General features: G+C 46.5%; 2 protein-coding genes across 4 annotated transcripts in view; one reads left to right on the forward strand and one right to left on the reverse strand.

Moving 5' to 3' along the window:
- Window positions 1-1739: 1739 nt before the first annotated feature.
- On the reverse strand, window positions 1740-5528 carry NDUFB9 (NADH:ubiquinone oxidoreductase subunit B9). The gene is made up of 4 exons (XM_090283389.1): window positions 5383-5528; window positions 4338-4530; window positions 3687-3800; window positions 1740-1958 (listed from the first exon to the last, which is right to left on the reverse strand). Exons 1-4 carry the CDS (start codon window positions 5481-5483, stop codon window positions 1827-1829), a joined length of 540 nt encoding a protein of 179 aa, XP_090139515.1. The 5' UTR covers window positions 5484-5528; the 3' UTR covers window positions 1740-1826.
- TATDN1 (TatD DNase domain containing 1) overlaps window positions 5391-12503 on the forward strand; it is a 30681-nt gene continuing 23568 nt past the window's right edge. The window contains exons 1-2 of one of the 3 annotated variants that reach the window (XR_016512348.1): window positions 5391-5624; window positions 11009-11074. Coding sequence is in view for 1 of the 3 variants with exons in the window: in XM_090283388.1 (XP_090139514.1) it covers window positions 5603-5624; window positions 11009-11074 (88 nt within the window). In the remaining 2 variants the exon portion in view is untranslated. The remainder of the gene's footprint in view (window positions 5625-11008; window positions 11075-12503) is intronic. The other 2 variants (XR_016512349.1, XM_090283388.1) reach the window with 2 other exon arrangements.

The following is a 12503-nucleotide window of genomic DNA, read 5'->3' on the forward strand; positions in this document are numbered from 1 at the left end:
CCCATCTCCTAAAGCCAACAGGGATTTGTAGATTTAGAGGAATGTTTGGAGAATGTAAACATGAAAAAGCAATCCCCTTAGTAGTTGGGTCAGTTGTTGTAAGGGCTCCTTTCTGACGGAACCTGGCAAGAGGTAGGAGTTCAGTGGGTCCCACAGACCCTGCAGATTTCTGTTGGCTTGTATCTTCAATTACATAATCTTATGCTTTAATACATAACTGCATTGGATGTGAGAGTAACATACCTGTATAGTCATTGTTCTATATATTAACATTTAACACTGCTGTGATTGCTCAAGGACATTTTATGTTATGGCTTTAAAGCAAAGGCATGATTAATACAAACTATTTAAGCTTTTTTTTCCTTTGAAAAACAAGCTCCTTTTACAGACTATAAGCAACAGTAGTGCCTGTGGTTTAGCCCACCAATCTTGACGACTAAAAGTAGCTGATGCATTGTGCATATGATGCTTGAGTTGGTTTTTGCAAAAGCAGAAATCACTGCAAGGTAATTAGAATAGATAAAAAGTGGTATTTTAAACCTTTGAAATAAATGGATGTAACTGTACCTCGGTACAGCTTTTCACTTGTTTAGTTTTTAAACGTTAGTATAATCTGAAGAAATTTAATATAAAATGTTGCCAAATTCAATGTAGGAAGAATGTGACAAAACACCTTGGGTAGTCCTGTTTGTGTTTTTGCATATTGTAAAAGCAGTGTCACAGCTCAAAATAAAGAGATCGTTTCTAAGGTAAATTATTGTGGTTTAGTTGCTAGTTTGTACTGAGAGTTGACCTCTCCCTGTGCAGTTCTTTTGTTCTAAACTTGTATAAATAACAATTGTGTAATGTGTTTCCCTTCTACCTTGTAACAACTGCTTCAGTCTACATTATAAATAAAGAACCACTAGAAAAAGTCCTGTATTTCATGTCTTAATTAAAATTCAGTTGGTCTTCGTCAAATGTTAGATGGACAGAGACTGACTAAGCTTACTTAGAAAACTGGAAAAACATTATTTCTGTGATGATTAGGAGCCTGGAGAACCCTATTTGCCGGAACTGATTATCTGAATCCAGTTCTAATGAGCTGTTAAGAACTTAAGGGAGCTGGGTTTGGCTGACCATTTTTAGAATGGCTTTTCCTTTGAAAAAAGCTTCTTCAAATGTGTAGAGTTCTGCTGTATCCTCACTTTTGGGTCTGCAGACAATCCAAGCTACGGCAGAAGCAGCAAAGCAGGAAAACTGCCTCTAAACTAAGTGTCACAATAGAGGTTTCATCCCAGATTGGACCCTTTAACCCCACTCATCAAACTTCCCCTCCTGAAAGGACCCCATAAACTCCAGGCTTATGTGTTCAATGTGTGCTTCTTAGAGAAACTTGTCTCCTAGTCCAAACTAAAATTCCATCAGTAGAATCTTTAGAAAACCGAGACGTTATCTGAAGTCCTCAGTATCAGCATACCCTCTCTTCTAGGCTTCATACTCCCTCTAGAGAGGAGAGCTAATTAAGCCTTCAACTACAGTTTGTTCAACTCAATCTTCATAGTACATCTCATATTTGGTTCTGCTACATAGTTTTCCCCTATTGATAGCATGTCAATAGCATGTGCTACCCATGACTTAATGGGGAAGAGGAGAACACATCTGACCGAGTACATTTCACATACTTTATATGCACAACTGGTAAGACAATGATGGGCAGAGGGGCATCACATTACGCCGCAGACAGAAGAACACCCCAGTCACACGTTGTTAGTTTTATTAGGGCAAGTGTGTGTTTTCTGTCAATTATTTCACTTGCAAGAACGACTGGTGCGGTGTCTTCCTCTCTATGCGGGCCGCTCCCGGGGCCTGGTCACAATATGCCACCACAGGGGGGGCAGATCCCCTTCCCTTCGGGCTGGGGGCAGAACTTCACTGCTGGGACCACCGGCCGGGGTTTCCTCCTGCAGCTGCTTCACCTGGAAGGGACCAAGGATGAACTATCAGAAAAGGGGCGGAACTGACTGGAGAGGCCCCTGCAGCGAAGTGCCAGCTTTGTCCCTGTTGTCTGTCACAGTGCACACTATCTGACCCTCACTACTGAGGGGTTTTAATATGTACCTGCATCATTTTTATACCCACCCCTTAAAACTCAGAGAAGGCATTCTCAAAGCCTTTCCCATTCTTAGAACAGCAAAGCTGAGAAAATGCCCCACCCCACCTGACTCATTAACCAAAACCATGACAATTACTATTCCAATTCCCCTTGTTACGGTCCCCCCCACACACCTGTATCCCTCCACAAACAGAAACGAATTTCTGTGTCTCAGCTAAGTTTTCCAAAAGCACCCTTAAGAAATCTCAATTCATATATATTAGGGATGGTCATTTTAAAGCCTCCCCTTAACCCCCGCCATAGCAAGCAGAACAAGGAGTGCCATGAAATCACATGTAAAATGTGCTCAGTTCTGCCTGAGACTGCCCAGCTACCCCCAGTTCCAGGGGTCTCCAAGGCTATCACGGCCCTAATAGCGGAGGAAACCTAGAGACCCACTTTCCGGAGAAATCAATTTCGGATGGCGGTGAACCTGAGCCTCCAGCACCTGTGCTGTTTAATCACGGGGAAGAGACACCAGCAGAGGGGGAAAGTGTGGAGAGAAGAGGAAGCTATAATGGTGACCACCTGCAGCACGAACCTACTGCCCTCCATGAGTCAACACACCTCCAGTTCCCAAATGCCGACACCAAGGCCCACAGCCCCCTACTTAGCATTAGGCTGTTTTCTGTGCAAGTTAAACTATTGGATTGGGTGGCCCTTGACTCAAGGACTAGAGGTGGTCTGACACAAGAGATTCTATTGTCTGGTAAGACAATGGTAATTGGCTAAACAAGGTAGGATCCACTCAAGCTCGGATCTCCTCCTTGAGGTCCAGACTCCTACATCCAAAGCCACCTACTGACATCTGCCTTGATGTCTCACAGGATTCTCAAGTTTAACATTCTTTATTTAACTTAACACACTTAAAACTGAACCCCTGATTGTCCCCCTGACACCTGCTTCCCCCCATCTTCTCTGTCTCACTCCCCAAACTTCAGATATCAATACTTAAAACCGGGAATCATTCTTGAGTCCTCACTGTCCCTACCCCGCCCCCCACGTCCAGTCAGTCTCCATAGCCCTCCAGCCATTTCCTGAATCTGCTTCCCTCCATATTCACTGCATCCACCTTACTGCTGCCTGTCACAATCTTCTGACTAAACTGCAACGACCTTGAAATGGTCTCTCCACGCTTCACCTCCCCCTCCCCCAACACACCCTTCACACTACAGCAAGACTGAGCTTTACAAAATGTAAAGCAGACATCCTAAGATGCCTGAAAAGTGTCCAAGGCGCTGGGGGAGAGGAAGAGTAACAGACAGCAGGACATAGCAAGAAGGCCAGGTAAAGGACTAAGGAGAGGGAGGGGAGAAGCAAAACTCGAGACCAAAATACCCAAAAGACCAGGCAACCCAGTGTAACCTATTTGGAAGATGGTTGTTGAGGATTACATTTAACTCACTTAGAAATGAAGTCTGTGACACGCAAGGGGCCAGAGTAACTGTCATAACAGGACTCCAGACCTCCTCAGTGGGGAACAGAACCTCAGCTCCTTCCAGGTGCCGACCACGTGGGCCAAACGATACGGTAAAACGCAGGGAAGACTCACCTCTCGCTCCCAGCTCTCCCTCCGCAGCTTCTTCCACTGCTCTCTCTTGGCAAAGTAATCCGGGTACATCGCCTTCTCAGAGGGGTGCCAGTCATCTAAGCACCACTCGGGAACCTGTCATGAGAGGAAATCACGACGTCACCACACGAGATTCATTTACATGCCACTGACAGGTCCCGCACGAAAGACAAAGCTCCAAGGGCACTGTTACAACCCCTGCAAGTTATCAGACTGTTGGTGACACCAAGCGGTGACCAGCCGAAGACAAGCAGGGACCAACACAAAGGAGGAAGCCGCGGAGAGAAACAGCCCGGGGTCGGAAAGCGGCGCCGTCAGTCCGGGAAGAGCCGGCATCAGTCCGCCCCGACCTGCGTCCTCTAAATGTCCAGGGTGGGTTTATGTCCTTCGGAGGTCTGGCCTGGGATTTCTCACAAATAATAAGCACCAATCCAAACTGGGTTACCTTCAGGTCCAAAAATGAGTTAATTTACCAAGTGGTTGAACACTCTGCTTTGCCAAAAAGAGTCTACAAGCTGAATCGATCAAGAAAAGTCTTATTGTCATCCGGGATGCATCTACAACCGTCAGGAAGGCCATCTCGCTGCCCCTAAAGCGGTAACGCTGGAACTGGCCAACGCCGTCCTCACCCACCTTGTGACACTCGTATCTCTCATAGGAGGTGCCCCCGGGAGAGTCAGGGAAGATGTATGGCTGAGGGTGCTGGCGGTGCCAGAATTCTCGCTCCGCCTCTCTCAGCAGCTGCGTGGCCTTCACCAAATCCCTTTCGTTCTTATGTTCTTCAAACCGAGCTCTCATCAGACAAGCAAAGTACCGGTATTTGTCCCTGAAACCAAAATGATTTTGGAGATTAGAAATGTTATCGACCTGTCCTGACCTCTTCCAATCCCTTCGAGGGTTTTCCCCGAAGTCCTTTGCCCGGGATGAGGTTTTAGGGTTCTGATCAGGGAGCGGAGGCCTGGCTCTCACACGTGTGGGTTGTCCCCTCACCTGTACGGCACCAAGGTCACGAAAAAAAATCTGTTTTACGACCACGTTCTAAGGCTAGTCTCAGATGGACAGAGGAAAGGAGAAACTGTGGCAGGGAAAGAAGTACGTGAGGTGTGAAGGCAGTGAAAGGGCCGATAAAGCGAGAAGGAGGGAAGCTGATCGGAGGCTGGGAGATGGACGAGGATCTGGACTCAGTCACCTGACTTTTAATCCTGGTTTGGCCACTTACCAGCTACACCGCCTCGAGTTACCCTCTGCGCCTCTAATTCCTCATCAGTCAAGTCAGGCTAAATGGTCCCTAACTCCCGGGGTTGTCGTGAGGACCAAATAAAACAATGCACACGTTATTACTGTTAATATCAGCCACGACGTCACGAAGACAGCTGTTACCCAGCGAGCGCTGCAGGCGTGACAGCTGCAGTTTTAGGCACGTTCCTTTATTTCACTGGCTCGTCATGCAACCAACCCTCCGTGCTGCATCCTGCGTCCTTAGAAAACTGACGCCCGGGCCGGAGAAGCAACTCTTCAAGGTCTCGCACTTGAACCCAGGTCTGTGGGCGGACCCTGGGGGCGGGGGGCGCCTTCCCACTCCGTCCCCTAAGTCCTTGAGACGGCCGGTCCCTCGGGGACTCAGCCTCCGTGCGGGCCCCAGAGTCGGCTCCCCACGCCCTGGGTCCCCGTCGCCCACCTGTGGATGCACCAGGACTCCAGGTGACGGAGGGCTCGTTTATAAAGCCGCAACACCTTCTGCTGGTGGGTCAGATACGCCGCCGGCACCGAGTACGCCATGACGGCCGGCTCACCTTCAGCGGCCGCGGGGGCTGCCGGGAAACGGAAGACCGGCGACTAGGGGGCGGGACGGCCGGAGCCACTTCCGCTTGCGCCAGGGGCCGTCCGGCACTGCAGTCATGAGTCGCTTCAAATTCGTAGGTAAGTTGCTTTTCCGGTCCTTGTGCTTTTTTTTTTTTGACTACTGCCGGGCGTCGCTCGCCGGGGCCAGAAGGTTCAGAATGAGCTCTTCAGAGGTTGCAAGGGCTCTCAGGGAAAGAGGGCGCCGGTCGGGTTCCGGTTCTCTGTGCAGGTGCTCGCGTCAGGGCGTGCGTATTTGTGAGCTCACGAGTGGCGCCCTTAGGGTGCGTGCTCCTTGTAACGTGTGTGTTGTGTTCAATAAAAAGGAGGCTAAACTCCTGAAGAACAGGCCAGAGGCCAGGCACTAGATTCTCCTCTCCCCCACGTGCCCCTCCGGCCGCTTCCTCTCTCCGTGGCCACGGGACCCGAAGGTGTAAGAGTAGTTAGGACCCGGCACGTAGGAAAACCTGGGTGACGCTGTGCGGGCCGGGATTGGGACGCCAGTGTTCTTGCTGAGCTTCGTTTTCCTGTGTACAGGGAGTGGAGCTTCTTGACTAGTCTTGTGGATTTGTCTGTTTGCCACGTGGTGGTGTGTCCTTGTTCACTTGGAGTTATATCTAAAGGCAAAGCAAGTCTACAACAATTCTGAAATGTTGTATTTGCTGCCCCGTTGTATTCCTAGATCATAGTGACAGCGATCGGACATGACTCACTGAGCCTAGACAGTGAGGTATTGTTAGGCTGACCCGAGGCAGGGAGGAGGGAGACGTGTGACCCACTAACTCAGCCGTTCTCAGCCTGGTCCCATAATGTTGCCAGGTGTTCCAACTTGAAATGCTCTGTATGGTTTCCGCTATCTGGGTAAGAAAGCCTTTGAAACTGTGTATTCGTCCCAAGGCCTGGAAGGCGGGAGGGGTTCCACAGGACTCAAAGAAAGAAGCCCATGAAACAGCTTTGGTTAATTGCCTACTCTGGTCCCTGCCTGTTTTATGGGGAAGTCCCTAGTGCTTACAGACACGGCCCATAAATACCTTCGGGTAACTAACTTTAACTGCCTTCTGTCACATGTGTGTTTTACAACAAGACGACCAAATGTGGTCTAGAGCAAGATAAGGATCTGGGCTAACGGACCCACCCCACCCCCACAGTACCTACGTTTGGGTAGTTGTGTCCCTCCAGGGGGAAGCTGGCACCTTTACCTGTCAATCGGTATGTAACTTCTTCACCCCCACTCAGCCAGCTGTGTAAGTCCACAGAATAAAGGACCTGATGCTCTTGCGGCCCTTACCTTGCTTTGCCCCTGAACCTCTGCTTTTCAGCCCCCACCTCGTCAAGGTCTGGTCTCTTCCATGGGAATGTATGACTAATAAACCCTGCTTACATGCTAATAGACATGCTGATCGGCCCTTCTTTACTGTGGGCAAGAAGAACCGAGTTTGTCCCATAACAGTATCAGTTTAGAGGTGTGGTTTTCTTTGGGTGCAAACGTTTTTCTACTCTTATATTGTTTTGAAAAAGAAAGCTCATTAATACCGGAAGTGATTTTTTAACAGTAAAGCTATTACTACTTTTAAAGCCAGCCAGTTTTTTAAAAAGACAACAGAAAAGAAATATTAGTGATCCATATAAGGTGACATGCCACTAAATAATGAACCCTTCAATTGCCCCCCTGTTCCCCAAATCAGAAGTAATAATTTTCCACTTCGCCCTTAAAAAATATTCTAGTCATTCTCACTCCTGTCTCTCATTTTCTTAGTTCTTCCAGTCTTTGGCTGGAGCTGGATAGAAATTGATTTTCATACAATGTCTCTTTACTGCTTTTGAGTTGTGGAAGAAAAGGGGCCACCTATTAACCAGCAGATGGTCTGAAATTAGAACTTCCAACTAACAGCAGTTCACAGCAGGTAGTCATGTCCTAAGGCAGTATTTTTCCCTAACAAGGGTCAGTCCTCACCTTAACCTGTCTGTTGTCTTTTGCATATAGGATAACATACCTAATAAACTTGCCTTTGCAATAACAAAGTAATTTCCTTTCCCCCAACCCCTGCACCTGCTATTTCCCAAGTTCATTCAGCTCAAAATAACCCATATGCCAAAGCTGCATATTCTGGGATGGCATGTTCTGAACACATTCACCAAGCGTGACTAAGGTGCTGGGGCCTAGTCATCAAAGCGTAGAAAGCAGCTCTAATAACTAGCTGAGGAACACACTTCAGACAAACCATGTGCCGGAAAGAAAAAGGGTTAGGGCTGTTAAGTCACAGAGATTCTTGCAGGACAGGGAAGAAGCTGGTGGCTGTGCACAGTTTCCTAAAGCCCAGGGCTCACCTGGGCCCAAAGCTGAATACAGATCTTGGAAGTGCTCTGGGCCCTAGGGCCTGGAAGACCAACCTGTGGCCGGGGGGAGGCCAGTTGCAAGGGGAAGTAGGATCACCTGGGATTGGCCTCAGGGCAAGTGTTGAGGGAGGATTTAGCATCCATTGGTGTCAGGGGTACTACAAGGACTAGGAGAGGTTTCACAATTGAGCCTCCAAGCCAATCTTCAATTCACTTTTAAAATTAATATCAGAAAGTTTACTTGTTAAATTGGTTTGCTTTTTGGTTTCATTTGTTTTGCACTTCATTTTCTAGAAAAAATATTGCTTTGGAAAAGTTCTTTTCTTTGCTGCACAAAGGGGAAATGGGCACAAGAGATGCAGATCCATTCAGTGCTTCTAATAATCATCCATAGTGGGTGACTAAACTGACCTGTGAAAGATTATTCTAGGCAGGAAGGCCTCTCCCCTCTTCCCTGGATTTCCTTTCCCAGTCTGCCCCCGCCCTGTCTTATTTCCTATCCTTATGGGAAGAAAGTAGATACTGATTTCTTGTGATCTAGGCCATTCCAGTGAATTTGTACTTAACAATTTTTGATGATAATTTATGTTAACAGCCTTTAAAAAAAAAAAAATTGCCACCCTAAGACATGCTTATTGATTTTAAAGAGAGGGGAAGAGAGGGAGAGGAACATAGATCAGTTGTTTTTCCCACGTGCCCCACCTGGGGACTGCACCTGCAGCCTAGGCTTGTGCCCTCACCAGGGAATTGAACCCACGACCTACCGGTTTACTGGAGGATGCTCCACCCCGGCCACACTGGCCAGGGCTGTTAACAGCCTGTAAAGGGTACCTGTTGCTCTCACTCTCCATTGACAGATGCGCTGTTGCATGTCTTTGCAGTTTTCTGCATTGTGCCTTTTCCTTGTTTCAAATGCCCGGAATACTACTGCTCTCTGCACCATCTCTTGAATTATCCAGACCCCCCCTCATCTTGCAAGGTCTGCCTTAATGTTGAAGCATCAGCGCTCACTGAGGGCCAGCTTGGCCGAGGCGGTGAGAAGATACGAAGAAGCAGCTGAAGCTCGGCCAGAATAACGTAGGGGCCTGTTGGTAGCCTTTCCCTCCCCCTCCCCACCCCCCACCACAAACGTGAAGATTCTCCGAGTGCTAAAAGCTCAAGGGTACGCATTTCACATAGGGGTGGCGTTTTTACTGCCCATGGCCATCACAGTCCGACTTCGTGTCTTTTCTTCCCCTTGTCTTCTTGTACTTTGTGGCAGGGTTTATGGAGCGGCACTTGATAGTTTGGGTCTGACCAGTCTTTGTTGTGAGAGGTGATCCCGTCTCTGCGTTGTAAGAGATTTAGCAGAACCCATGGCCTCAAGCCGAGATGGCAGTAGCCCTCCTTGGCTTCTAGTGACAACTGGAAATGAATATACATTGTCTGTACATTGCTAAATGTTGGGGGCGGGGGAGTTCAAAGAAGAGAGGGGCTGTATAACCACTCTCCACTGAGAACCACTGCGCTGCAGGCTCAGTGACTTCTCCAGTCTTGTACCTGCGCACATCTGTGTGCAGCATGCCCTTTCCGTTAGTTGTAGCTTCTAGAGTACCTCCTTTGTGAGGCGTTTCTCGTCACACCACCAGAACGCTACTGCCCCTTTTTTGTGCTCCCGTGCTGACTATGTGCTGACTGTGATCTTTAAAGTGAAAAGCCAGGATGAGAGGCAACAAGCGTGCACTTGATATAAAAAAGAATTGCACTTCTGGGAAGCAGTGATTCAGGCAGGAACCTAAATAGTGTCCAATTATGGGGTGAGGGCAAGGGCTACTTGAGAGAAAAGGAAGGGGACAGACTAGAAGAAAGGAATTTCTGTTGGTGTTAGTGAGCCAAGGAAGGAATTTCTGTTGTGCAAATAAGCTCAGTTATTCTTTACCTACACATGGTGGTGCCAATTCTAAAGATGTCAGCGTTTCTGCTTTCCTGCTGGCTTTGTAAACAGTTGTTTGGCCCAGCCTGAAGGTTATTTTGTCCTGTTTAAACATTCCAAAGTCTTGAGAAATAAGATGTGCAAGGCATTTCCTCTGGGTGGCAGCTCCGACTCCGTTTTAAAGTGGCTCCATTTATATTATTTTCACAAAACCATTATGCTAGGTTCTAGGAATACAGCAATGAAGATACACATTGCGTGCCTTGTGTTGCTTACAGTCTAGCTTATTATATCACAAATTATATTCGTAGTTCCCATATAGGCTATACATTTTCGGAGGGCAGGGACCAGGTGTTGGGTCTCACTCATTTCTGTGTCCTCTAACCCCTTACCATAGTACTTGGCACAGAGTTGTTCTTTATGAATATTCGATGGCTGAAGGATATTAATTTATTCTTTCTGCACATCTTTCTTTGCATCACCCTAATCCAGCTTCTCTTCACGGCAAATGGGAGCTCTTGCCTGTTTCCAAAGGAGCCGCCCTGACTCCAGTTGCTCCCTTTAAACCCTGCCCTCCACAGAGACGCCAGAACGAGCGGTCCAGAATGCACATCTCACTGCTCTGCTTAAAAGCCATCAGTGCTTCGTGTTGCAGCTGATATTTTAAAGACATGGGACTGTAGCGCAGTTGAGTGTGGCCTTTTCTGGTCACTCCTTCCCTACACTTGTTCTCCGGCAGCTAGAATGGCCTGTGGTTCTCCATAGCCGTTGTGCTATTTCACACGACTGGTGCTTTGCCCCCACTGCTGCTTCTCTCTGCAGCTTCCCCTCTTCTCCGGGGCAGCTGACTCAGCCTTTAAGATTCAGTTCAGGGATCCCTTCTTTCTGGAAGTCTCTTCTGGGCCAGCTCCCAGACTAGGTCAGGTGTTCCTCTTCTGTGTCCCACAGTACCAGTTTCTACTTTTAATATTTCTTAATCGTCTGTTAATGGGTCTGCCTTCCCAGGTCCCAGTTTCTTGACAGCAGGAATTCTCTCTGACTCATCTTTGTGTCCCAAGTGTCTAGCGAGGTAACTGATAAGCCATAGACACTTAGATTTTGTTTGAGTGAATGAATGTGAGGATGAAAAGTTTAGTTATGAGCTTTTATTTAACGACACAGTTTCATATAGAGGCTCTTCGTGATTAATCATTAATTTTATTTTTGTTTCCCACAGATATAGGTATCAACTTGACAGACCCTATGTTCAGAGGAATTTATAGGGGGGTTCAGAAGCATCAAGGTAAGTGTTGTATTAAGGTAAATAGTTTCTCTGAAGGTCAGTGGTCTGCCTTAAGGAGATCTAGAAAAGCATGATCCACTCTTACACTTGACATATTAAAGACTTATTATGCATCTTGGACAAAACTGTAAACAAAGTGAGACACCTATAAGCTACATTGATAAACCGTGATAATGAACACCTATAAAGCACCTGTTATAACAAAGTGTTAATCAAGCCCTTATCTGTAGAAGTTTATAATTTGGAATACAGAACTTTAAATAACCATGTGCACAAAAGGCAAACCTTAGTTGATGTTTAGTCTTTTCAAGCAGTTGAACAGTAAGGCATGTAATTTAAAAATCACGTACAGCTGAACAGTAGGATGTCTGGTTTTTGTAAAACATTTCAGCTGGGTGACTAAGCCAGAATGTGATTTGGGAGGTGGGGCACTGCAGTCCTCCTTCCCTGTCCTGCCTCTCCCCCTTTCCAGCCGAGCCCTGCCAGGTCCTAGCACCTACAGTACAGGTGGGAAGAGCAGTACCTCAAAAACTGATGGAAGACTTAGCCAAAAGCGAAGTGGTTTGTATTTATCACATCGAGTTCATTTTAAAGGCTTGTTCTGTCAGCTGGGTTACTGAGCAGGAAGTGATGGTGACAAGTTTTTGAAAGCAGAATTTCTCCAATAAACTGGCCTGCGAATGTTGCCTCAGAGAATTACTATATTTGTTACAATGTAAATGAAAACAGGAAAATTTGGTTTTGTGGTTTTGGTTGATGTGGAATTGCACATTTCAGTAAGCTGAGTCAGAAGTTAATCTGAGTGTGCTTCTAGGCGATAAAGTGAAAGCATCAAGTACAGGGAATGTTAGCTGCCACCAGAAAGAGGAAAGATAAATGTCAGCTTTCCCAGCCTTTACCTCCGAACTTACCTTTTCTGCTTCATGTAGACATTTATATAATAGCACTGTTAGAGTGCTGATTAAGTTACATTCTGCTTTTCTTGCCTTTTAGCCCTTAGATTTCATGCTTCGTGACTCTGGATGTAAGAGTGTTTGTCTCTGTGTGTTTATGAAGTAAATTTCATAGTGATCAGTATCAGTGTTGCTCTAATTTATAATAACTAGCAAGACTGGCTGTCCTACATAGTATATGTTCACTAAGTTAATACTCTTTGTCTAAAATAAATTTTATAGCTACTCTAGATTAGTAATTGAATTCCAGTCATACGTACTCTGATGCTTAAATATGAAATTAAGAGATCAATTTTTATGATGTAACTGTTCAGTTTTGCTGTCTGTTTATCTCAGGCCCTTCAGAGCTTAGTAATTACTGTTGATCTCTCCAAAAACTTTGTTATTTAACAATAAATTTTAGGAAAAAAAGCATACACACAACAAGAACTGTCAGAGGAAATTAAAAATTAACCTTAATGGGAATGGTAATTATA

This window comes from Furipterus horrens, unplaced genomic scaffold, assembly GCF_987537825.1.
Source record: "Furipterus horrens unplaced genomic scaffold, mFurHor1.1.pri manual_scaffold_7, whole genome shotgun sequence".
NCBI lineage: Eukaryota > Metazoa > Chordata > Mammalia > Chiroptera > Furipteridae > Furipterus > Furipterus horrens.

Excerpts from the sequence above, each read along its gene's own strand:
- NDUFB9 (XM_090283389.1), bottom strand. The coding sequence starts at position 5,483 with ATGGCGTACTCGGTGCCGGCGGCGTATCTGACCCACCAGCAGAAGGTG. Across the intron at positions 4,531-5,382 it reads GAGTCCTGGTGCATCCACAG|GGACAAATACCGGTACTTTG; the intron begins GTGGGCGACGGG and ends TTTTGGTTTCAG. Across the intron at positions 1,959-3,686 it reads GGGAGAGCTGGGAGCGAGAG|GTGAAGCAGCTGCAGGAGGA; the intron begins GTGAGTCTTCCC and ends GGTCCCTTCCAG.